At 37.8% G+C, this 27,059-nt stretch overlaps 1 protein-coding gene across 3 annotated transcripts in view; it reads left to right on the plus strand.

The window, feature by feature from the left end:
* The window catches only part of LOC149217728 (uncharacterized), a 376,727-nt gene that overhangs the window by 77,208 nt on the left and 272,460 nt on the right, over positions 1-27,059 (plus strand). For all 3 annotated transcript variants that reach the window (XM_089393070.1, XM_089393071.1, XM_089393072.1), the window contains exon 5: positions 21,937-22,075. In XM_089393070.1, the coding sequence (XP_089249196.1) occupies positions 21,937-22,075 (139 nt within the window). The remainder of the gene's footprint in view (positions 1-21,936; positions 22,076-27,059) is intronic.

Genomic DNA, 27,059 nt, shown 5'->3' on the forward strand with positions numbered 1-27,059 from the left:
CGCTTTTCTTTTAGGGAGGTCCGGGTTTCATAGGAGTCCCGTGCTTTCTGAAGGTCTCTATTAGCAGAGGCATTTCGGCTTCCCTCACGAGCCATACTACTATTGCGGAGCACAGAAACCCTGAGACTTCTGAAATCACAACTGTTGCTATGTTGCATGCCGTGGGAAAGCAGAGTGTCGCACTTCTGGTGGGAGGCCTTAGTTATAGTAGATGGTAACCTTGTTTGGCCTAAGGCTTCCCACTTCGCCATTGGATAAGCGCATGTCCAGCCATAATAACTGCTGCTCCAATTCCCACATTTCTGTTCATGATACGAATCCTTATTATTAACTCTGCCACGCTTGAGCCAATTTGTGGATTGCCAAGTGTCTTCCTTTGTTATTTGTTGCTGGCACTGCTCATATTTTTTGTTGGATGTGGTCCTTGGTACTAACACTTTGTCCTTGTGAATTAATTCCCACTTCTTTTCTTGTACTTCCTGGGTTTGCCACCCACTTCTCTTTTTGTCCCTTCGATTGGTTGTCTTCATTTACCTGTTAAGGGGAAATCCTTCGTACCCCTGCGCCACTTCTTTCGTTAACTGATGTCTTGCCTCGAAAGAAGAGTGCACCTGTTTCGAAGTTCGGTGCATGTGACCTCATGCCAACAGGTGTCCAGGTAGGCTGAGGGATTATCAATTCCGTAGTTTGCCAAATGATCTGCCACTACATTCGCCTTTCTTCTCACTGCATGAAGAATTAACCCGTCCAGGCATGATAGGTGATCCGCGATGAGTTCTGTAACCTTGGCAAGCCTCCAGTGCTTCGTGACCTTACTTGGTTTAGCTCCTCTATACATTCTTCTTGCTGCCGTGATTGCCAATTGAGAATCCCTTTCCACCACGGTGGCTCCAGCTTTCAGTCGCCTGAGAATTCTCAATCCTTGTTCAAGCGCTGCAAATTCCATTTCGTTATTGGTCCCTTCACCCAGCGATTGACTACAAAGATGTTGAATTTCTCCTTTGCTGTCCCTAAGAACACCGCCAATGCCTGCAGGTCTTGGATTTCCCCTGGAGGCTCCGTCAAAGTTGAGTTTGAGGAAGCCTGTCGATGGAGGAATCTAGGTATTCACGTTGGTACTTTGTTGCTATCGATGATTTGATGAAAACGTGATGGTTCCCATGTCAATATCAAATGCTTTCAGAATCTCTAAGTCCGAGATTGATATGTTCTTGTCCTATTCTACTTTCCCTTTGGAGAGAACTGTTTGTTTGATGTTTTGCAGAATTGTATCTTTTGTAAAGTTTATGCTTCTTGTTTCATTTAGGAATACTCGCCTGTTTCTTTCTTTTCAAATCGTCCATGCTATAAACCATGAGATAAGTTTCCAAACTATATTAACCAATTGGCTATTGGAGAAATTACCTCTCCAATTCTCTATGGTTTCTTGAATTGAATTCCTTACTCTATTCGTCCTCTTAAGAATGGTTTCCATCCAATTCCTGAGGCTATCTGCCCATTTGCAAGTATTGAGGAGGTGATTCATGGTTTCCTCCTCAATTCCACACATGGGGCAACGAGATGGGCCTATGAACCCTTTTTTCCTGAGGTTCTCCCATGTAAGCGTTCTTCGGTGCATCAAGAGCCAGAGGAACGTTTTAATCTTCGGCCATAGTTGAGCATCCCACACTTTGTTGTGCCAATTGACTTTTTCTTCATGCTTAGTACCTTCTATATAGATTCTTGCTTCTTTGAGTGTGAAGTTGCCCCCCTTAAGCTTACCCCAGCGTAATTGGTCATTATCCCCTGCTCTCCTTATCCTTCTTTTGGCCAGCTCTGTTCTCAGTTCCCTTAAACTATTGTTTTCTTCTTCCAAAGGTTCTGTCTCATTGAATATCCACATTCTCCATGCTTGGTAATTTTCATTAAGTTTCCAGTAATGGTTCACTGTAGTTCTCCCTAGCTCCTGGTTTCTTCTTTGGATATCTGAGAATTCAGGGCTTTCCAGCTTAGGGAGTTGTTGCCATGCATCTTCCCAGAAAAGGGCAGTCTTTCCGTCTCGAATTTCCCAAAAACTCTGCTCCTGAATTATATGCCGGTTAGTTCTTGCCAGGTTCCAAATTGGAGAGCCCTCTAGAGTTTCTTGCATTCGGATTAAATTCTGTAGTCTGTGATTGTGAGCATACTTCTCTTTCTAATGTTTGGCCCATGGTAAGTTGGGTTCCTTCAGCCACCTCCACCATAATTTTGCTCCACAGGCACGGTTAACAGTGAATGGGTCCTGCAGATTCAACCCTCCCAGATGTTTGGGTTTGCAAAGCTTATCCCACGCCATTAGAGACCATTTCTGCTTCCCTGAATTACCCGACCAGAGAAAAGCCGTTTGAATGACCCTCATCTTTTGAAGAACCCATTTAGGTGCCAGGAGTATGGAAAGCATGTAATGCGGAATGGCCTGGAGGACAACTTTGGTGAGGACAAGGCGACCTGCAAAGTTTAGGGTTCTGTGTGTCCAATGTTGACATCTTTTTTCTAGGCTAGCTAAAAGTTTTTCCCAGTGCAATTTCTGCCAGGGCTTGTTAGTCAGTGGAACGCCGAGGTATCTTGAGGGGAGGTTGCATCTTTTGAAACCTAGCATAGTTGAGAGATTTTTCTGTACTGCTAGGTGTGTATTGAAAAAGAAAATAGAGGATTTTGTTAGATTAAGCTCCATACCTGAGGCTTTGCTGAAGTGATTGAGAATACTTCTGTATCCCACCTGTTGGCATCGTAACTGCCAGTCCTGCATTAGCTTTTGTTCTCTGTACATAGTTTCTTGGTCTATGTTACCTTGAATCCATCCTTCGTGAATTTGTTCCATTTGCCCTTCCAATTTTTTTTTCCTTAAATATATTTCCAAAGACTTCATGATTCCAGACTTTGATTCTGGCTTTGATGTGTTTCAGCTTAGCCTGTAGAAGATACATTTTGGTTCCCCTTATGCCTAATGGTTCTTTCCACCATTGCTCAATTTTTTGAATGAACTCGGGATGAATGAGCCAGAACTTTTCAAATCTGAAAGGTTTATTTCTGGGTGTACCTTGGATTGTTGCAATCATTGTTATGGGCCAATGGTCCGACCCTCCACTGGGAAGAATTTCCGATTCAACAGTGATCCCTTCCAGGAGAATAGTTTCTGTCACTAAAAATCTGTCCAGACGAGAGGCTATTTGCCTTTCACCTCCCCTTTTGTTGTTCCACGTGAAAGCGCCGCTCTTGGGGAAGACATCTACCAGTTTGGCCTATCTAATGAAATCTATTAAAGCTTCAGAGTCCTTGTTGAGCATTCTAATACCTCCTCTCTTTTTCGTGAGCGAAGTGATCATATTGAAATCACCTCCAAAGATCGCCTTTGCTTGAGGATATCTTAGCTTTAAGTTGGATAGTGTTCTTAGTAATAGTAGTTTGGCCTCTATTTTTGAGGGCCATAGACATTGGTGCATAGATATGTTTCTGAATTCCATATTATTTGGACTTTTATTGATATGTAAGATTTAGCAGCGTCAGAGGAAATGAGCTGGATGACCTGTGGATTCCACATAATGACCATGCCTCCCTCCCATCCATTGCTTGCTGTTTCCAAGTATTCCATACGTTTACCTAGTTTTTTGCTGATATTGACCATTGTGTTGCTTGAACACTTAGTTTCTTGCACAAACACTATGTCTGGTTGTTCCTTTTGGACCTTCTTCTTTAACAAGCGTTGTTTTTTTTGGCTATTTAGCCCTATAGCATTCCATGAAAGGACTTTCATTTTAAACAAAGTTTAGGAGGTTAATGAGAACACCTCAAGGGCTTTCATCTTACCTGAATTTAAGAGCATCTGTCCCAGTTCTTGTAATGCCTAATTGTTAGTCCTTCTTCCTCTTTTTTTCCGGTGTTTGGAGTTGTTGGAGGTTTGATGCAGTCCTTGCATGCTTACCCCTAGCCCTTTTGTTGTTCCCAAGCACTTACTCTGCAACTCCATCTCTGCCTGTTGCCGTGCTATGAATATGTCATTGATTCTGTTTACCTCCTCTTCCGATATGTGTTCCATTCCCTTCTTTTTCCAGTTTTCAACCATATTTGGTAGATCCATACCTTCTTGCTCTAGCATGTCGCTTAATTCCATATCTTCGAGCCCGATTTCGTTGGTGAACATCTCCGAATCTTCTTCTACCCCCTCCGTTGTTTCTTGAACTTGATGGGTAATATTTGAAGGTTTCGCCACCGGTTCGTTCATTTCTGGTGTTGTTGTAGGTCTGCTTATTTTCGTTGCTTCTTGTTCTTTATTGTTGTCCTCTGACTCTGTTTCTGTTTCTAACACTTCAAATGCATTGCTTGTATTTCCATGTGAAGTGCTTGCTTTAGTCTGTCGTTTTTTATTTGCTCTTTGTTTGGCATTCGGTCATGTAAAGACTTCTTTGTTCTTATCTCCTTTGTTTTCCTTGTTTTCCCCTGCCATTTTGTTCATTGGGCATTCTCTGATTAAATGACCATGCTCATGACATTTTCTGCATCGGAACGGGATTTGCTCATAGTCTATGGCTTGGAAATAATCTTCGTCTCTGTATTCCAGCCATAGGCCCTCATGTAATGCTCCCGAAACATCCATCTCTACACAGATTCTAGCACAAGAGGTATACCTTTTTTGTAATGTCGCTTCTGAGGCCTTGATGAAGGTCCCTAACTTGTTGCCTATTTGTTCCAGTGCTGCATGTCCCCAATAGTAAATCGGAAGAGAGAAAAAGTGTATCCATACTGGTACCTGCCTTAAGGTTTCCTTTTCTTGTACGAAGTTGGGTTTCAATGGCATCATGTAAAGACCTACTGAGGCAAAGAAATACGGCCCTTCATCAAATATTCAATCCTTGTCGTCTAGATTGGAGAAAACTACTGTAAAGAAACCCTTGGCTCCTAAGTGTAGCCTTACATCTCCTCTGGGTTTCCATTGTTGCTTTATCCACATGCACAGTGCTCGCTCTGTTGGCCAGAACCCCATGAACTTGCAGATCACTGCATGTTCAACCATGTGGTCACGGTACGCTTGAAGTTTCGGATTAGAAATTACTACCCTTAGGGTTTCTGTGGCTTTGGGCTTGCACGGACCTTGGTTTTTTTTCCCAGTGGTTGCTGACGTTGTTCCTCCCTGTTCCTCCTTGTCTTGATTTAGATCCTCTTCCTCTGCCGTTACTTGTTCCTTCTCCGACTTGTTTCCTATGGGAGCTTGGGTTTTCACCCAAGACATCTTTTTCTCCTTTTTGCAAAAGGAGGAACATGTGGGTGGTTTGATTTTGAGTTTGTTTTATAAGTTTTTCATCTTGCATGCCTTAAAATTAACACATCACCTTCACAAGCTAATTTTCTGAATTTTCTTTTTGTTACTTATTTTCATGCTTTGCCATTTCAAATTTAGCTTTCAAGTACAATTCTAAATCTTACTTTTGGAAGCAATTTATTTTATGCAAGGCATCTAATTTCAAGTAGCAAAGTTTAACCATTTGCTTCATGTTGGCCTCACAATAGGCTCATTGTTTACATGCTCATTTATTTAAGTTATTTGCTCATTTTGCAAGCACATAAACTTCAAGCTTCATTGCTTTAGTGGGTTATTGGTTTATCATTTGTCAAAGCAATTATTTTGAGTAACTTACAATCTTATATGTTCATGAAGCTTATGTATTTTGCATTATCTTGAGCAATTATCCAAGTTATCTTTTTGAGCACATTTCCGTTTTCGTGAAGCAAAGCATTTAGTAATCTTATTTACTTCAGGTGCAAGCTAATTTCCTTTTCCAATTGAGTTTAAATTTTGTAATTTATTTTGAACGCTATTTCCATTATATTGAATGCATTGCAAATTTCTATTTGGAAAACTAATTTATATACCATATTACACATTTTGTTATAGTTGCATCCTCACTAAAATTAACCTCCAAGCATAAGCTTGGTTAATAGAAAGTCTAAGGAAAAAATCTTTCTTGGAAAGTTCTTCCATCTGGTACGAAGTAAGGTAAAAGCGCGTGACCCTGCAGTTATGAAGGTGGCTTGTCTCCTTGTAGGAACAAAAGCACATGTTGGCTCGTAAGGCTCAAGGGACGGGTATTGTTAATGACACCTTCATGCCCTCGCCCCCTCTTTCTTACATTCACCCCAATTTTTACCCTTTGGTAAGAACTCAAAAGGAGGACTTCTCACTTAGATTAGGCATTTTATATAAAAAATAAACAAGATTAATTGCATCCACATCTAGTATAAATGCATCTCATGCTAATACATCTTATGGTTTTACTTGCAATTGTCCATTCTACTTGTCATTGTTGAATATTTTATGTTGGCAAGCATTGTTGCATTTTTCTTTTGCAAGTAGAACACTAATTGCTTTTCCTTTTGCAAGATATCTCTATATGCTTTGATTATATTTTGAAAGCATTTTATATCTTGTATCAATTATCGTGCTAACATATCTGTTTCCATTTCAGGATTGCTTTGCTTTCATTGTTGGAAGCATTCTACTTTTGTTTTGAGCAAATGTATCTTTCATTTCTGTTGAGCAATTTATCTTAAGGCACTGGTTTTATGGTTTTATCATGTTAATGATTTTTATTGCTCATATCATATTTTTCTCATAATTCTTAAAAGTAATCCACTTTCACTTTAACACCTTTCCTAGAACTTCACATTTCTTTAACTTAGTTTTCCAATTAGGGACCACCTCCCATAGCTAACCTAGGAGATAACTTAAACGAAGAGAGAAGGGATTTAGTGCGGCAACCCCCCCTCTTAGTTCCCTGCCACCAACCACACCTTGTGGGGTTAAGGGCTTTCCTCACTGACTTGTAGGTAGGTGTAAGTGGCAGGTGATAACAAGCACTAAATGGTGTCTCTGAGGAGTGACAAGTTTTTGTCCAAAGTATATTGGGCAGAGACAAACTATCAGATTGGGACAGGATGTGGGCTGACTTGCAGTAGAAGGAATTGAGGCGAGCTCTTCTAAAAAGCTCCATCAGTGACAACAACAACGAGCAGAAGCAGGTGAAGGAGGAGGAGAATGTGGCCCTCACATGGAAGGGTCCCAACCAGGGACAAGGGGAGCAAAAAAAGGACCTGTCGAAGGTCAAATGCTTTAGGTGTGGTGAGCTCGATCACTACGGTACCTAGTGTCCTCTTAGGAAGAAGGACAAGGAGGAGAAGCAAGACCAATAGGCAGCATCAATAGAGATCGATAGGCTATCCTCCAGGCTGGAGGAAAACTTCGCCATGTTTGTTGATATACCTGCAGGAGTGAGGTGGGGAGATTTGGTGCTGTAGTCCCAGAGCGCTACAAATGGGCAGATCTTTGAGGAGTCCACCTCATGGATCAATACCTTGCTACGGGGCCCCACAATTTTTAGTAGCAGGATGGATCAATGATAGTTGATGTAGTCAGATGCCAGAGTGACAACTGCAAAGACTAGTAGCAGTCAGATGATGAAGAGCATAGTGCAGAGTCAGCAATGCCACAAATTCCTTAGTGACAGTGCAGATACTAGCAGCAATCAGAGACTTGGGTGACAAATGCATTATATTGATCACAATTGATTCAATATTTTGGATGCTTTTCAGTTGCAGTTGCAACAACAGATGAAGAGGGAGTTGCAGTGTTGGCAGCAGAATAGCAGGGTCAGCAACAACACATATGCAACGTATATTAGAGTTACGCAGTGGTTGGTGGCAGCAATAGCCAGAAGTCAACAACATGACAGGAGATGATGCTGAGACAAGGTGTTGCTACAGGGGGTGCAATAGCACTAGAACACATTCCGCTAAGAGGGAGTGTTAGTTTTTGTAGCATTGTATGTGTTCTAGCTTTGAAATTTTGTGGAGATGCTAGAATACATGATATCTCCAAAACCCAGAAATGGTTTATGGAAATTCTTCCTAGAAATGACTTAATTAGATTATTAACCAATTTTTGATCATTTCCTAAGTCTAAACTCAGGGAATATGGTTAATTAATCAGTATTAATTAAGTCAAGGCAAGAATCATCTAGGAACTCACACAGATCGATCTAGAGATGATCCTAGCTTTTGATTAAGTTTTAATCTTGGCCGTTGGTGCTCCAACAAAGGATTATGAGAGGAGATCGATGTGGTGATGGAGAAATAACTTGAAATGTTCGATTTCATGAGTAGATTGATTTCCATTGTAGCAATAGTCAATTGCTGGAGAGAGAGCTAGTGAGATCGAAGCAGTGAGAGACGGTCAAAGAGAGTGAAGCTGGAGGAAGGTTTCCAGATTTGGTGAGTGCATTTGCAGAGAGGCAAGAGAGCCATAGAGAGGCTGACGCTGGGGCAGCGCAGTAGCCTCTAGAGGCAGAGTCGATTTGTTGGGAGAGATTGACGCTTTTAATTCCAAAGGCTGGGAAGGAGTCTTAGAGTGCCAGAGAAGTGTCTTTCTGGTCAACAGAAGGCAAAACGACTTCATTAGAGTCTAGTCCGAGGCAAGACGTCCACTGAGCTACGTAGAGCAGCGTAGAGGCTCAGAGTGCCGAAATTCTGAAGACAAGTTGTGTCGGGAGATTGCCTGTGGGTTGAGGAAAATTCCTCTCTAGATTTTTGTTAGTATTTCTCTGTAGGATTGCCAGTTTTGGCATCAAGTCGTACTCAGATTATTTCACTGTTGCATAATAATAAAACCCTCAGTTGCTGCCCCGGTTTTCCCAAGTTGGGTTTTTACGAGGACTTTGTCCAAAAATAATTGTGTTATTTTTTGTGTGTGGCGGCATTTCTTCCAGCGTTTATTCTTACGTAGTTTTATGTGTAGGTTGCAGTGTGATTTATTCAGTATTTGCTGTAGCAAACAATAAATAGATTGTTAAATTAAATTAATAATTAGGAGAATAATTTCTAGTTGCTGCAATAGGATTCCTGTTTGGAATTTTCACAAACCTCTCTAAGTACCATCAAGCTTACTTGCTAACTATTAACCTAGGGATCTAGGTGCGTATACAAGGTCAGAGCTCCAAGACCAACGCCACCCTCCCTACTTCGGGAACTAGACATCAACACAGCGTGTCGATTATATGTCTTCCTAGTCAATGTGTCTCACACACAGCCTCAACTTTCCCGATTATTCCAACCGGTAACAAATCCTCCCCGATCAAATAGATTAGTGACAAATCTCTCTTGTGTAACTTGCATGCTATCAAACCCTAGAGAGATTTACCCAATGTTCCACCAAGGTTTCAGGACGAGGGGGCAAGGGAGCGAGGATACACGGGAATGCCCTATGCAAAAGCTCCCCGCCAATTTTTATGAAACGTGGGGGGACATCAAGGTCTTAAAAGCTTATAAATATAAAATATAATTTATAAACACAGTCCAATATGACAATTGGGTTTGAATTGAAAAGCTGCAAAGCATGATCATTGATATGAATATCATTATCTAATATCATATAAATGTAAAATTCTAATTTATAATCATACATCATAAATTATGATTAAAGTTTAGACCATATTGATGTTCCACTTCCTACTATGAACATTGAATACTGAACAGTGAACACTGATATAAAATTATAAAAGTCAAGTCTGATACGTCAAGAGTCAAATTTTTATAGAGTCAGAATAACATAAGAACATCAACATATCTAAAGATAAACGAGCATAATTTTGCTCAAGCCTCAAGGTAATGCCCTGCTAGTCTCTGCATCTAGCCACTGCATGAATAAATATGGATCAACCATATCGCGATCTGAATCTAAATCACTAGCATTCTCAAACACGCTAAGTGGCATACCAACCAACCCCATCTGTCTCTCATCAAGTCTCTCCTCCATATCTACCTGTGCATCATCCTTTGGATCAACATCCCATCGTGTCGCTGGTCCCTTCAAATACTCAGGTGTCTTCCTATGTTCAAGACATAGGGCACTGTGCACAACAACTAACTTCTCCGCTCTTTTAGAGGTAAGCTTGTTCCTCTTGATAGAGTGGATGAAGCTATATGTGGACCAATTCCTCTCTCCTGTAGAGGAACTAGGAGCGTCTTGCAAATGGAGTGAGGGGCCATGGCAAATAATGAATTAAATTTATAAGAAAATGAATTGAAACCATAAAGTATTAAAACTAATGTTAAATTTTAATTATAAACAAAGGTTTATTAAAAAAATCAGGCCCCTCGACCCCCTACGTCCCCCCTTGTCCCCTCTTGACCCCCCACGTCCCCCCTCGACCCCGCCCCCTCGACCCCCCACGACCCCTCACGACCCACTTTTCGGAAACGACCCCTTAGCACAAGGAAACGTCCCCCTGGCACGTCCCCCTGCGTACCCTGTTTTTTGGGAGCGTGGGGAAATGACCCCTTCTCGTCCTCAAGTCCCTAGAGCGTAGGGGAGCTAGGAAACTAGACCCCTAGGGGTGGGGGCCAGTCCCCGTGGAACACTAGATTTACCTGTACAAACACAACCCTAATCAGTAACAAACTTTCAAATGTTCATAAATAAACACAATCCTGCAGGGTATTCTAGACAACTAGATGTTGCTTCTCAATTTATCACAATAGGACTTTCAAATGAATCTTAACAGAAGAGTCCTCAATCATACATTTTCCTTTCCTACTTCACATGCAACAACATATTCTTCAATCAGGTCCTGCTTTACTTATCTTTGCAGCCCCTCAAAATACATTCTTCAATTGCTTCTTTCAAGGTGTCCATCATGACTATGATATGCCCTCCCTCTCAACTAGGGAGATTCCTTTCATCCAGGTTCCCTCTTGACTTAGGGAGATTCCTATCATTCAAGCTCTCTCTTAACTTTGGGGGCTCAACTTCTTTTCTACGATATCAAAGAATCTTTCATGGCTTCCATCCTTCTTATCAGAGTTATCTTGAAGATTATTTACCTGCACAACTTATATAACAAGCACAACCAAATTTACAGAAGCATGAAGTTAACCATATCAGAATAATGGAAGTATTCAACCTTAGACATCAAATACCCAAACTTATCTACAAACAAGAGACACATACTTTTCAACTTCTTGTTAGGGTTTTTGTCATAAACCCTAGACTATATCATCAAGACTTTAAGCATCTCGAACATAACAACCTTCATTATATCTAGGGCTTCAATATTTCTTCTAGATTTATGGCATTCCTCCCTACAAAATATTACAAACTCTGGAAGCAATTCAAACAAATATAGATCTACAATGCATCTAACAACTTTAGAATTCATATGTTAGACTTCCTACTAGGATTTAGTGCAAAACCCTAGATTTCATACATGAACTTTAACAATCAAAACCAATCACAACTCAATTTAAAGTAACAACATGACTAGTTTCCACTAGGGTTTGTTGTAAACCCTAGATTTTACTAATTCTCAACAATCAAATAGATCACAATACAATTCCAGGTTTTAATCCACTTTTCATGAATCCCAGATTGTCACACTGTCATCATATATCAGAGATTTTAACTTCTACTAATGTTTAGTTACAAAACCCTAAAATTCACAAAAAACTATCATCCCAGAGAATCAATTTTCAACTAGAGCTTAGTTCCAAACCCTAGGACTCATGACCATCAACAATTAGGTCAACACATATATCTAGGACTTCATCATCATGCACAAACATATCATAACATGTGTTAGTCAAACCTAATGACACAAATATCAATATATTAAAGTTAGACATATAACAAACTTGACCAAACTAGGGTTTTGATCGAACAAACACACATATACCTAGGATTTCATTCTTAGGACATTATCTAAAATAAGGGTCTTGCTTGCCAAAACCTAAAGATCTAGGGTTTCAATACATGACACAACAAGCCGTAATTCACTAAAACTTCAAAGGTTCGAGATTTTAGATGTTACCATTCAACCCTAACAAGTTAGGTTTTCATAACCATACAAGGATCATACATAACCCCAAACATGACATCATCAAAGGATCATACATTTTCTTTTGACTTCAACAATAACCGTAAGTAGGTTAGGGTTCCACACATAATCGACATACCCTTAAGTTAGGGTTTTCATAAAGAACCTTTTTACAAGAATAATGAGAGATATGAGGAGGGTAGATTTATCTAATGATGAATCACCCAATCAAGAATCTTTAAGATTCAAGAAAGCTAGACACAATGGTGTTAGTAATAAGTTAATCAAGAATGAATATGAAGTGAGCAAAAAGTTGTAGTATTTGTTGTAGCATCATTTTTTTTTGGATACTAGAGGCCATCTAGAGCTTGTTTGTTGATGTATTTACTATTTTTGATTCAGAGATGGATTGCACGCGATGCAATTTTGGCTATGTGCACTCCTACATGTTATAAAAATGAGAAGTTTTGTTTATTTGTGTATAAATGGTTTGGGTTCATATGGATGCAATGAATATGAATGTTTTTCTATAAAATTTGAATATTATATGTGTTTTTGGTTGGCTGGCTTTTTGGTCCAGTTTCTTTATCGGTTCTATTCTGGTTCTGGCTAGTTTCCAGTTCAGAGGGTTTTCTCGTTCAATCACCGATTCAATTTTGATAACGTTGGTAACATGAACCTCACTCATGATTCCATTAACCATCAAAATTCTTGAAGGTAAACTAGTTGTATGTCTAGTTAGCAAATCCACTGGAGTTTTAAGATCTCTGTGGCCAAAATTTCTTCCATGGTGGATATGTGGGTCACGATTCCCCAGAGAATAGATTTAAGCTTGAAGCTATGTTGCAGGAAGTTTGAACTGGCCCCCATGATGGTGTACTCATACTTGAAATGCCCCGAAACGTGACTTAAACGTCTGTATGGTGTTTCCTGATTTTGAAATGCCACCAAAACATTTTGAAAATGCTTTAATGGTGTTTCAACCCAAATTTGCCTCGTTTTCGCGACTTTTTTGTTTATGCGGGCTCACTCAACCACCCATGAAGGGTGTGGGGCCTTCCTATGCCCAAAAAAAATAATCTACTACTAAAATTTATTTCTAATCACTCCACAAACTAATTTATCTCTAATCAATCCATGCTCTGGATCTGTTAAAAAAGCACCTTTTTGTATTTTTGTTATTGAGGATGTGAATGCTGATTAATAGGATATGTAATTGTACTTGTCATTATTTTAGGACAAATAGCCACATATAAATGTTGTTTTTGGATGTATAACCTCATGTATAAAGGCTGATTTTGGAATTGTGAATGTACAACTTCATCTATAATGGATAATTTTGGATTTTGCATCATGTTATCATCTATGAGAGTTAATATAGATTGACTTTTCCTTTTAAAATGTCATTTATGTGTTTCATTCTTTTATTTTTCTCTTGCAAAATAATGTGTTATATATATATACACACACACACACACACACACACACACACACATCTGTGTGTGTGATGTTTCGCTTGACGTATCTGTTTTGGGGGCATAACATTTCCAGTCGTCCTTGTTTTAGAAACTTCTGGACATTTCCATGTTTTGTGCAAGTTAGGCTTGAAGTCAGTAGGGGCCGTGCTGAGGGTAATGTACTGATAGTATTATTAAAATCTCCCACAATGATGAGCAGTTTGATGGAGTGAGAATTGACCAGGGATAGACCTTGGAGGAGCTTCTATGGTTTAGCTTGGTTATTAGAGGCTAGGCCAAGTCCCCAAGAGAATGTTGTTTCAATTTGCACTTTGGGGCCATAGAAAACCTTGCCACACTTGCTATCCCAAACTAAAAGGTTTACTTTTTTTCCATAGAAGCAAAATGTTGTTTGGGTTTGGAGGTTTGAGAGGGTTGTTCAAACCAATGTTGCACTATTCGCGATTAAATCGGAAAATCACGATTTTTTCAAATCAACGATATTATCGGCCGATTAAATCGCAAATTGTTGATATTTTGAGGCTGAGTTGGGAGCCATGAATCAGGACTTACTATTTAGGACATGATTCACTGTTATGTGTGATGTGGCACTAGAAATGATATTAAACATCTTATATATTAGTTCTTTTATCATATTTATGTGTTTATGTATTTATTTTATGTTGTAGATGCTTTAGATATTAAAAAAATTGGAAAAAAAAGAATATTTTTGTATGTTACGATTTTTTCCCGATTTTTACCGATTTTTTCCCTGCACCGAATTAATCCCGATAACGATTAGTGCAACATTGGTTCAAACTGTTGGGTGCCACTAGAATTAGTAGAGACCCCAAACTCTCAGGAGTTCGAATTACCCTACAAATTGCCCTTTGCTTGGGAAAATCAAGAGAATTATCCTTTAGCAAACTATTGTGAAAATATTGCAAATGATTCATGGACAACTACAACCATGGATTAAGTGAGAATTACCGCTGTATGGAATGCCGTCATTGAGGAAGTCCATTACAATTGATAATTCCTTGGAATACCAATAATGAGATATCTTAGTTAACTAATGTTGGAGTCCTCGAGGGAGGTTGGACAAACTCAGGGACCGTTGAGTAGAGAAGGGGATCCTGTTCCTTGGGTTGTGTAGGTTGTAGGGGAATAGGGTTGTGGATTTTCAATTGCTGTAAGTGTAGATATTGATTGTGAACCTAGGAACTAGGATGTGAGAAGATAAATTAGAGTCAACCATAAGAAAGTGTGCCCTCGTGGATTCATGGTGTCAACTCTGGGGTGGCCTCTATTGTAGATAGGTTAACTACAATGGAGAGGCTATGATTATGTGGAGCATCCTTCTTTGGCAACTAGTTGGTGGATAATTTCTAGATAGGTACGTATTATAGGTTTTATTATTGTGTTAAAGTTTATTGCTTTTGGTGTTGTTGGATATGAGAACTATGTACTTACACTCCAAAAGATAAAAGGATGGATTTTAGCTTTGGCTCAAGAGGGCATTCTTGGTTGTCTTGTATATACTTGTATGCAAATTTGAGGTTGTTCTAGCCATACTTTGTTATGGAGATAGTAAGATAAGATAATATAATATAATTTTTTTTATTAATATCCAACAGATGATCACAAATGTAGGTAAATGTGACTAAAGGATACATCTAGAATGAGTCATAGGGTTTGCTGTGAAAATTCGGAAACCTGAATCCTACTACAACAACTGATAATGTTTCTTCTATTTGTTAAATTAATCAACCAAATTATTGTAGTTTCCTATGACAAATATCGAAACATATACACTATAGCCTTCACAAAATAAATACTGCGGAAGAAATAAAACCACTGGAAGAATAGATGCATACACACAATAAAACATTGTTATTTTTGGACCAATGTCCACGGAAAAACCCAACTTGGGAAAACTGGTCCAACAACTGAGGGTTTTATTATTATGCAGTAGTAAATACGAGTACAAGACTATGGATGCTCAAATCCAACAATCCATGCAGAGAAAATGACTGACAAAAGTCTAGTGAGAAAAATCTCACTTCCATCGGTGATCCAACATTGACCTTATCTGAATATGAGCTATCCCTTGCTGCCTCTACATCAACCCACGCAAATCTATGTCAGCCTGCTGAGACCAATGTCTCTCTCACTCTGTTGATTAGTTACTGCTCTGGAAACTCGATCTTCTGGCCTCCAGGCTCCCACTCCGGCTCCTACCTCTGAATCTTGACTTCTTCTTAGCAAAATACAGATCTCCCTCTGAAGCTTTGTGCTGCCTCTCTGCACTGCGTCAGCCTCTCTGTGGAGTATGCTGTCTCTCTGCTATGCACTCACCGGACTGGAAAAACTTCCTTTCGGCCTTACTATCCCTACCCCTCTCTCACTGCTTCGAAACTACTGAATCACCTTCGACAACACACAACTGCTACTCTGGAGTTCAATTTCCCAGCAATATCGAATTCTTGGTGGCTCCAAGTGTGTTCTCCAACCCCCATCGAATTTCTTCTTATAATCTCTCGTTGAGGCTTCAACGGCCAAGATTAAAACATAATCGATGGCTAAGATTAACTAGAAATCAATCCTTGTCTTCTTCTAGAAGATTCTCACCATGACTTAATTAATACCCTTTAAATAACCAGATTTCCTAAGTTTAGACTTAGGAACCATTAAAAAAAATTTAATTATTTTAATTAAGTTGTCTCTAGGTGGAATTTCTAGAAACGATTTCTGGGTTTTGGAGAATACATGTATTCTAGCCTCTCCACCAAATTTCGTGGCTAGAACACAACCAATGCTATAAAAATTAACATCTGCCGAACTTCTAGGTTGAAGTTCAAAATTTGCCGAACCCTGAAGAAAACTTCGAGTTCATTCCTGTTCAATGAGGTTTCCTATCACCATCCGCTTCCATCTGTTGCTATGGGTTTACATTCTTTTACGAATTTTGTGCATCTTCTCCATACTAGTGACCAAACAAATTTTAACCATTGAGCCTCATCTCTGTATTGTGGTGCTATAGGTTCGTTGCACTGGGTGATTGTGCTTCCTCCCTGTTGGTCTGTGGTCATGGTCGCATTGTCACAAGTCACGATTTAGGAGTGCCCACTCATAGACTATTGACTAGGTTATTTACGATTTTTAAAATTTTTAAATTTTTTATATATGAGACTATGACAAGTTCAAAAGGGGATATATCGAGGAGATGTCTTTGCTGCAGTAAAACAACTGCCAGGTAGCGATCCGATGATCCAAGTGGAGTAAGTCACTCATAGAATGAGTAAGTAGTCAACCAAAAAAGTACATTTTTGGACTATAGTCTTTTCCTCCTAGCCCATGGTTGTTTCTTCGATCGCTACAACTGCAAGCATAATTCGTCCCCACCCTATGGTAACTACAATTGTAGAACCAGAGTAATCTCTTCTTAATGCTTTCTCAATGAATCTTCTCTAAATAATTATGGTTTATCTCATTATGAATTCCTATTCTATTCTCTGCTGGAGAATACCCAACTTGAACGAATACAACCAAGACCTAAATGAACCAATTTGGATGAACAATCTCTCTATATATTATAATTATAAATCTATAATCAAAACTAATGAATTTTATTTAATAAAGTGTAACATAAAATATAACATAAATAAAACATAAATATAAATATAAAATTATGACCCGGATTATCCACAGTACTTTGTTCATCAAATCGACGTTTTGAACCCCAAAGGGGATCCATCATCAGGACAAAAAATGAGTGATAGACTGAGAGAATAATTTACCGACCAGGACAAATTCTTCTCTCAGTCTATCGCTCATTTTCTGTCCTGATGATGGATCCCCTTTGGGGTTCGAAACGTCAATCTGATGAACAAAGTACTATGGATAATCTGGGTCATAATTTTCCAAGAAATGATCACAAAAGTTTGAAATTTAACAAATATAAAATTGTTATAAATTGTTATAATGAAATATAACATTATCTCTCTCTCTATTCACACACACACACACATAAAAGAAAAATGTATAAAGCCGGACCTCTTTCGAACCTTATTTTAAAATTCAAACCTGAATTGAATTTAATTGTTGTTGAACCCGAACTCGAACCTAAACCATGTGATTTAGCATCCAATGTGAATACAATGTGGGAATGCAAGCAATGTTATTCTAATGAGCTTGGATTGGCCAGTCCAACGAATTCGGAGGAAAAATTGTTTCGAATCGATGCTTTGGACGATTTTAGGTCAATTTGGTATTGAACCAGCCCTTTTAACTAAACTAGCTGGTTTTCTATGGCGCTGTATGGTGCGGCTAGGGACCACCAAGACCATTTTTTGTTTTGTTTTGTTTATTTATTTATTTAAATTAGTTTATTTGCAATCATAATATCTAACTCTAGGGCCTTACTAATGCTATTTAAAGAGACCCTCCTTCCATGTCACTCACCCTAGTAATGAATGGTAATATTAAATTATTAAGAGTAAAAGTGACATCTTCATTTATCCTTCATTTTTATCCTTTTATAAAGTGACATTCCTCTTTATCTTTCATTTTCGTCATTTAACTTAAATTTTTGACATTACCGTTAATTATTTCAGGATGTTTGAGAGTGGTTCCAAACTCATTGGATTTCATATGGAGAAAGTAGAATTTTAGATCCCATTTAAAATTCAACGGACTTTGATAGTTTTCAGGATTTCAGGATTGACAGGTTTACATTGTTTCCATTGGATTCTGTCATGCATGAGGGTATGGAATTGGAATTTTATCAAGAGCACCAAGCCCTCTGTGTACCTTGATGTTGTTGGCATTGATTGTTGAACTCCTTTATTATGACCGTAGTACAAATGTACCTTTAACTTAAGCAAAATCACTGATTTTGCATGTTAAGCATTTTTCTATCTTATTTTAATGCTTAGAGGGTGATATTGATGGCGATGTTCCCAATATAGACATGATTTTGATGATATATAGATTTTTGTTGTGGCATGATTTTTTTTTGCACTCTAGAGGCCATTTAGGGCCTCTTTGTTGCTTTATTTTTGGTTTATAAATGGATAGCACTTGGCTCTTTTTTGGTTATTTGCACCCTTGCTACATACACAAGAAAATGTGCATGTTTGTGTAAAATGGTTTGGATTCATATGGATGCATATGTTAAGTATTTTTGGTTGACTGGTTTAATTTATATATTTATTATTTTTAGTTCTCTGTTTCTGTTTTCACTCTGGTTCACATTTTTAGGCTTGACCAGTTCCATGACTGGTCTAGTTCTGATAACATTGAATGCAACAGAAGCTCCTATATAATGAGAGAAAGGAAGATACAAGAAAACTGGAAGTGCAGTCTCAGTAAATATCTAAAAAGGCTACTCCCTAGGAGAGTGTAACAGCCCAAAATAAATATCTAATTAACTTATTAACATTAACTTAAATCAGAGTACATGTAATTAATTAACTAAATTCAAACTATGAATAGTGCTTACCTGTGCTTACCTATCGTAGAAGTAGGCTTACCGCAACAAGGTTTTGGGGACGACTCTCCACCCAACCGTAGGCTCAATTGTGCAAGAATTTGCTACAACTGGCCACCCCCGAGCCCTCAATCAACGTACTACTGCCAGTGACTCCTAAGTCTTAGAACACCATTCTCCCAAGAGAATGCAAGATAGAATCTCGGACTGATGGAATGCAGGAATGCCTCTCATCTTCCTCACCATCTATTAAATAGAACAACATTGGAAGGGGAACCACATGCACACACTCCATGTGTCTACATGCAATTTTCTTTTGATTTTTAGCTTTCTTGTTTTATTTCTTTACTTTTCTTTTGATTTTTAGCTTTCTTGTTTTATTTCCTTCTTTTTGATAGTTTTCTTGTTTTATTTCTATTTATTCTTATTTAGAGTTTTAGTATGGTTATTACTATTTTTATTTTTATTATTTTTATTTATTTTCTTGTATATATTTTTAATATCATTTATTATTCAACATTTATGATTTATTATCTTTATTATTTTTATTATTTATTATTAAGTGATTTATTTATTATTATTAATTATTATTTTTGCATTATTTATTATTTATTATTATATTATTATTTATTATTTATTATTAAGGGGAGGGATATTACATACTCTCCCACTTTAAGGAACTTCTTGAATTATTTATTATTTATTAACTTCATGTTGCCAACACCCTCTGCTGAACTAGTATAACCAGCAGGCATCGAAAGTCCCCAACACCCCGAGAAATTTCAAGGAATCTCTGTCCTTTTTCCCACTTTCGGCACCAGGCTAAGCCTGACCCGGTTTGTATCCTAGTCGAAGGCTGGCCCCAAGGCTCACGCCTGACTCAGACCTCATCTGCCTAAGGCAGGCATCCGGTCTGGGACTCAATGACCCCGGGCATCTCGTAAGGCTGGCCCACTCCCTCCACAACTACTAAGGCGCACAGCCCCAGGCATCGAAGTCCTTTACAACCCTTCCAGACTTCAGCATCTCAATCCAATAACAGGCACCTAGCCTAGAACATCAGGCACTTGGCCTCCTCAAGATGGTCTCATAGCTCTTCAAGAGCTATCCATCAAGAGCTATACACAAGACAAAGGAACCACTGGCATATGTAGTGTTGATTGAGTTTTGTCCCCAGCCCATATGGTGTTACGTATTCTCTCTCGTGCGTATGGGCTCGCACGAGATCATCAAATAAACCGGCTCTCTCGGCCCATTTGTGGAGTTCTGTGAATCATCACATTTCAACATGCATCCAATGCATTAACCATACCATCATAGTATCATAGGAAATAATCCACATGCCAACTCTTGCATGTCATCATGAGAATGTTCATCTTTGTTAATCGCGACATTACGAACTCTTGCATGCTCATGCATGCCATAGATTTGTTCTGCCAGATGACAACAAGGTTTTGGGGACGACTCTCCACCCAACCGTAGGCTCAATTGTGCAAGAATTTGCTACAACTGGCCACCCCCAGCCCTCAGTCAACGTACTACTGCCATTGACTCCTAAGTCTTAGAACACCATTCTCCCAAGAGAATGCAAGATAGAATCTCGGACTGATGGAATGCAGGAATGCCTCTCATCTTCCTCACCATCTACTAAATAGAACAACATTGGAAGGGGAACCACATGCACACACTCCATGTGTCTACATGCAACTTTCTTTTGATTTTTAGCTTTCTTGTTTTATTTCCTTCTTTTTGATAGTTTTCTTGTTTTATTTCTATTTATTCTTATTTAGAGTTTTAGTATGGTTATTACTATTTTTATTTTTATTATTTTTATTTATTTTCTTGTATATATTTTTAATATCATTTATTATTTAACATTTATGATTTATTATCTTTATTATTTATTATTAAGTGATTTATTTATTATTATTAATTATTATTTTTGCATCATTTATTATTTATTATTTTTATTATTTATTATTTATTATTAAGGGGAGGGATATTACAGAGAGGGCATGATTGTACGGGTACCTCTGTTATATAATTTAATTTCCAGCCATGTTGGTTTGTTGTAATTGGCATTATGGGTACTTGACAAGAGGCTAGGGTTGTGAAGGAAATGCGATTACCTCTTTGGGGGAGTGTTGGTTGTGTATACTGCTATAATTTCCTTGTATCATCTGTTATTATTCATGTATGAGTAGAAAATATGTTTTGTATGTTGATATGGCTGATCATATTCCTAAGTATTGAATTAATTTGCTGTGGCAATTGTATATTCCACTTCTGGGTTTTATTTGCCTATCAATTCTATGTAGAAACTAAGAAATGTTGATATCAGCTGAATTAGATGGCATAGTATGTTACATTGTTTCCTTATTTTGAGGATTTTGGTCCTAGATGATGGTACACTGTGAAAAATGAATGCCAAGCTCTTGGACCTTATAGGTTAACGATACTCTAAAATGGTTCCCTTTTGATGGCCATACTACAATACCTGCTATAGCTTGGGTTAATCAATAGGCTACATATGGTAGCTTGATGTTGATTCCGTTTATATCTCCTTATCTGCTGGCTTGCATATACTCCACAGTAGGCCCTACAGCATGTCTGTAGCGTTTACCTTATCTTGATTTTTGAAATATTATTTCTATCTGCACTATTTCCGTTTTCTTTTCTACTTTTGGATGCAAATGTTCCATTGACTAGTTTTAATCTGTATGTAATTTACCTTTTTACTTTATGGTTTCTCTCACCTGTGAATGCCAGTGTCAATTTTTTTTATTAGCATTTTTCTTCAGAAAGCTCATTTGCATTGTACAAAAGTGAGAAATATGTTCGATAGGTGGTTTTGCTGTAAATGTTGAAACTGTACTGACAGTATCTACTGATTAAGGTAAACATCAGCTATAGGGAAGAATGCTAAAAATGAGCAAGCGTTTTCACTTGACCATAAAATGAACATAAAATTTGTAGTTGCATATTTTTGAGGATAGTTTCCAAGATAAATGTACTGAATCTATATTGTTAGCAGGGTAGAGTTAAAGCAATGAATATTTTTATGTTGCTTGTTAAGTTCTTGGTGTTATATAATCATTTGCTATATTTTCAGTCGATCACAGTGCATCATCAATATTCGAAGTAGTCCCAAAGTGGGCAAAGAAGAGAGGAATGAAAACAAGTTGGGTGAGGCGGTCTTGACAATTGTAGACCTTGCTGGGGCAGAAAGAGAGAAGAAAACAGGAAACCAGGTTCTTCCAAAGTTTATGCCTTTTGTTTCTGTTTTTTTAATTTTCTCACATTTGAGTTGTAGGTGAAAGGTGTCCAAATGATTTTGTTAGGCTACTTTATTTTGTAACATTTTCGACACATTGTTCTGAATTAAGCACAGGGAGGTATCAGTACTTTGTTCACATTATTTTCAAATGCTTTTGCTTCTAAGCATAAGTGGTGTCAGGTATGAGTTGTGGGTGGGAGGTTCTCCTGTTTTGGATAGGCTACATTATTTATTTTCGTAACATTACTCATGTATTGTTCTGAATTAAGCAGAGGGGAAGTATTGATACTTTGTAAACATATGTTTCAACATTTTTTTGTTGCTTCGAAGCATAAGTGGTGCTGGAGACAACCTGCCCCTGGACATATGTTCAAAGGGATAGTAATAGATATTCCAATATGAAGAGGGTTGACAACTTTATGAACTGTGTCCTGAAATCAAATTCTTTAGTTGCATGGATGAGAAAACACATCCACTAAAGTTTCACATTGCTATTTGTTGACCTTTGCACTTTTAACTGACTTCAGCATCTCTTCATAATTGAATTATATGACATTTGGCTAAAATCACACCTGAAGCTGAATTGTTGCTATCCTTCCAATATTGGTTTATTGAATTCTTTGCTTTTCCCATGAAAAAAAGCTTGTATTCAATATTTCAATGAAAAATCATAATATACATTATAGGTGTATGATGGACACTGTTACCACAAAATCTAGCAGGCCTCGGAGAGGAAAACCCTACAAGGCAAGAGCTAGACTAAGTGATAACAATGGGAAAATGGCCCTTTGTCACTGCAGCCAAGGTCCCCTTTTCTTTACGGACTTTCACTGATGGGAGGAGTGTTGGTAAGGTAATGATTAGCTATAATAGATATTCTAGGGTTTAAGGTGCAAGTTGATGCAAGAGGACTTCTCAAGGAATGCTCGAAGGTCATAATATAAGGCTTCAATGACAGTTTGCACTTTGTAAGAGACCTAGTAATGGATTGCACAAGACCTCGGTTTTTGTGAATTATTGTGGATGAAGGTACTTCCAAGATCAAGGCGATGAGAAGAAAGGGATTTTTATTATATGCTTCACCAAGTACTAAGCGCATACAACACTCAAGGAAGTCCCCAAGTTGAGGAAAAACAAGCTAGGGTTTCCCTCTTAGGGAACACCTAGGGCAAAAGATTTTATGGACATAATCCAAGTGGATGCCTCCCAAACTTTGAGGTCATGTAGTCAAAACCCTAGGTTTGATGTTTAGGCTCTTGGAATCCCACAAAACCTCCTCCTATGCAATTCACTCGAAGCCCTAAATAACTGTCCTACCTTAAGAGAACCGAAATTTAGAGAGGATAAATTTGTTGGAAAATTAAAGGAGGTAAATTCTTAAGATTCTTTTCCATTACATGACATTTACTTGTGATAGTATTATTCTTCTTCTTGCTTAAGATTATGTTCTCATCATCAAATAAATGCCAAAACATGAAGATCACAACTGTAAAGAGAGAGACACCAAAGATAGGATCAAGCCAGGGCAAAACCCCTCCAAGGAAAACCCAAAAGAACTTTCTCTTCTTACAGAATAAATTCAAAGGAGACCTCCAAGACCCAAAAAAAGACCCTTAACTTCCTCCAACACATAAGAAGACCAACCATATAAGCCAATAGATCTTCAAGGACAACATCGTAGGAAATCACCATAAAAATGATCTTTTAGTCTTCTTAAACCTGAGGAAACTGTAGGTCTCTTATGTTGAAGAATGTAACTAGTGTCAGTCTTCATAATTGTATTTGAGTCATGATTAATGTATTTGTCAAAAGAAAGAAAAATAAATTTTATTATGAAAGAAAATTTATTTATTAAGCATGGGTTTCATGCTTTATTATTTTATTTATAGGTCAAGGCCACCATTGTAGGCTTCTAGGGTTTATGTCAAGAGTCCTTGCCCTTGTTATCATGTAAAATACCCTTCTTGGGCTTTATCAATCAATCAAGAAATTTATATGGAAGTTTATTATTAATTGGGGTTGTGTTTTTACAAGTAAATCTCTCCATAAGAAGGTTGAACATTTTGGAAGCATGTTTGTACTGGTGGATATATTTGATTTAGTCTATAGGGAGAGATGAAGCATCTTGGGGTGACAAGATGCTTGGGAGGACATCTGGCCAACCTATGTGTTGATGTCTAGATCCCGAAGTACGAAGGGTCGCACCTATATTCTTGGGTTGGTGTTAGAGCTTAAAAGCTTGATGGTACTTAGAGTGGCTAAAGCTTGAGTACACCTTAGTCACACCCGATTAGAGTACCTTGGTTAGGTATGTAATCTATACCACTGCGTGTTTTGTGACTCTTCGTAGAGTATATCATTTTGAGATCTTCCATGTACCTTTGTATATATGTAATTGTGAATACCTCCTTAGTTAAGAGGGAGTGTTGAAGAATGTAACCAGTTTCGGTCTTCATAATTGTACTTGAGTCATGATGTAATGTATTTGTCAAAAAAAAGAAAAATAAATTTTATTATGGAAGAAAAAAATATTTATGAAGCATGGGTTTCATGCTTTATTATTTTATTTCTAGGTCAAATCCTCCATTGTAGGCTTGTAAGGTTTATGTCAAGAGTCCTTGTCCTTGTCATCATGTAAAACACCCTTCTTGGGCTTTATCAATCAATCAAGAAATTTATTTGATGTAGTTTACGTCATTTAGGCCTCCCCCACCAAGTTGGTCTCAAAGAAGGACAAGTCGGCCTCATCAAGGGAATCAACCTCACATATTCATTATATATTGGCAGCTATTCAACCTCATATGGAGAATCAACCAAGAAGTTCGATCTGTAGTAGTTGGAAGCATAAAAGAAGAGCGAAATTCCCAAGAAGAAGAAGAAAACCCTAGCAAAGGAGAAGGATACACTTGTTTAGCAAGAAAATACCTAGAGGATTTTGGAAATACCCCGGGCAAATTTTAAAAAAGGGACTCTTAAACAACAGAGAAGGGCATTTTCACCTTTGCAAGGATATGCGTGGAGATCGACCTTAGCAAAGGTTTACCAAGTTAGATTAATTTAAAACATAAAGATCTTCAATGGTCCCAAGTCTTGGACTACGAAAACACAACATTCCGATGTAGGAATTGTTTCCAAACATGACATTTGCAGAACACATGTCCATAGATGAAGAAAACACAAAGAAAAAAAAGAAGACAAATAAGCCAAGGGGTTGGTAGTTTACAAAACCACATTTTTCTGAAGAATGGACAAAAATGTATCAGCCTCCCCTAAATAGAATGGGATAGATACAGTAACACTCTAGGAAACAAAAAATCTGTCAGCAGTTGCCTAGTTGGAGGATGAATTAAGGGGCACAAATCGTTCCTGCTACACTTGCCGCCCGTCACACACACCTAACAGCTAGAGAGAAAAACCTTTAACCCAACAAGGTGTGGTTGGTGGCAAGAACTAAGAGTTAAGGTTGTCACCTATTCCCAACTCTCTTCGTCTAAGCTATCTCCTAGGTTAGCTAAGGGGGGTGGTCCCTAAATGAAAAGTTATATGATATGAGTTTCTAGGAGATTAAGTTAATGTTAATTTGGATTACTTGTAAAAAAAATAACTTGTTTTCAAGAATTAAGCAAGCATATGAATAAATGAGCCAATTTCAATGATATATTCAAAGTATAGACCAATTCCTTCAAGTAAATAACAATAGCTTGCTTAAAAATGAAATCAAGATACAATGCTAGACGATCTTGCAAAATCAAATGTTAGACCAAGATAAGCATATAAACATCAATTGCAACTATAAAAGAAATAGTACTTGGAAGTAAATGCCCAAATAACAAGATAATGACATCAATTACTCATGAGCTCAAATGATCATCAAAACAACAAATATATGAAATAACTTTGAAATAGAGTTGCACCAATGAAAGATATTCCAAGTATAAGAAAACTATATGTCGCAAAAGTAAAAGAATTCACAATAATTGCATAATAAATGTCTCTTGAAATAAAGTGATATAAACCAACCTCAAGTAATTCCAACATAACGTAAATAGGAGAATTCCATTTGCAAGTAAAGTAAAGTTGTGATGTAGATGTGCTCTTGCTTTATTTAATTAGTTGCATTCTGAAGCAAAGTTTCAATTGAACTCCTATCCCCAGACCTTATCCTTGCCCAGAAATCCAGATCTCACAGTGACGAGTCAATACGGGTGGAGGGTCCCTAAAGTCTATATAGCCAACTTAAGTTGGAGGTCGATTTTAGTGACGCTTGAAAGTGGGCCTAAGTAAGATGCATGTAAAGTTCCCAAGATATATTTGCATTGCTTGAAAGTGAATTGAAATAAGATTGATGCCCACAATAGCTTTGCAAAATGAACTTTAACTTGAGGAAATGAAAGATAATTAGCTTGACATAAAAGAAGACAATTGCTTTGGAAAATAAACTTGCCCAATACACAATGCTTCAATATTCAAGATATAAAAATGTAGCATAACAATGAGGCATAAATGATTATTAGACAAGTGCCAAGCTAAATGTGTCAAAGTTTGCTAGAAGTAAGAGAGTTGCTTGCATAAGAGTAAATTGCTTTGAAATAGAATGTGAACTTGTAGCTTGTAGCAACAAAGATAAATGGTGCAAGCTTGTAGCAAACTTTAAGAAAGGAAATGCGATTTGTGTTACTTTCCAATTAGAGCATGCATGTTATGTGAAAATGAAAGAAATGGAAATGTTAACAATCAATCCACCCACAAGCTTCTCTCCCTAAATGGAGAGATAGGATGCCATGGGTAAAACCCATGCTCCCACAACAAAACAAATTATTATTATTATGGTGTTACAATGAGGTTAGAGCCTCTTAGAGGGCTGCCCAAGGAATAATGAGAAATATACAATATGAGATCTTGAAATAACACGGAATTCCCTTCAAACTATGGGAGCCTCAAGGGAGATGGAATACTAC

This window comes from Pinus tabuliformis, chromosome 1_1 (assembly GCF_031772625.1).
Source record: "Pinus tabuliformis cultivar Carrire ecotype Pingquan chromosome 1_1, CPIR1, whole genome shotgun sequence".
NCBI lineage: Eukaryota > Viridiplantae > Streptophyta > Pinopsida > Pinales > Pinaceae > Pinus > Pinus tabuliformis.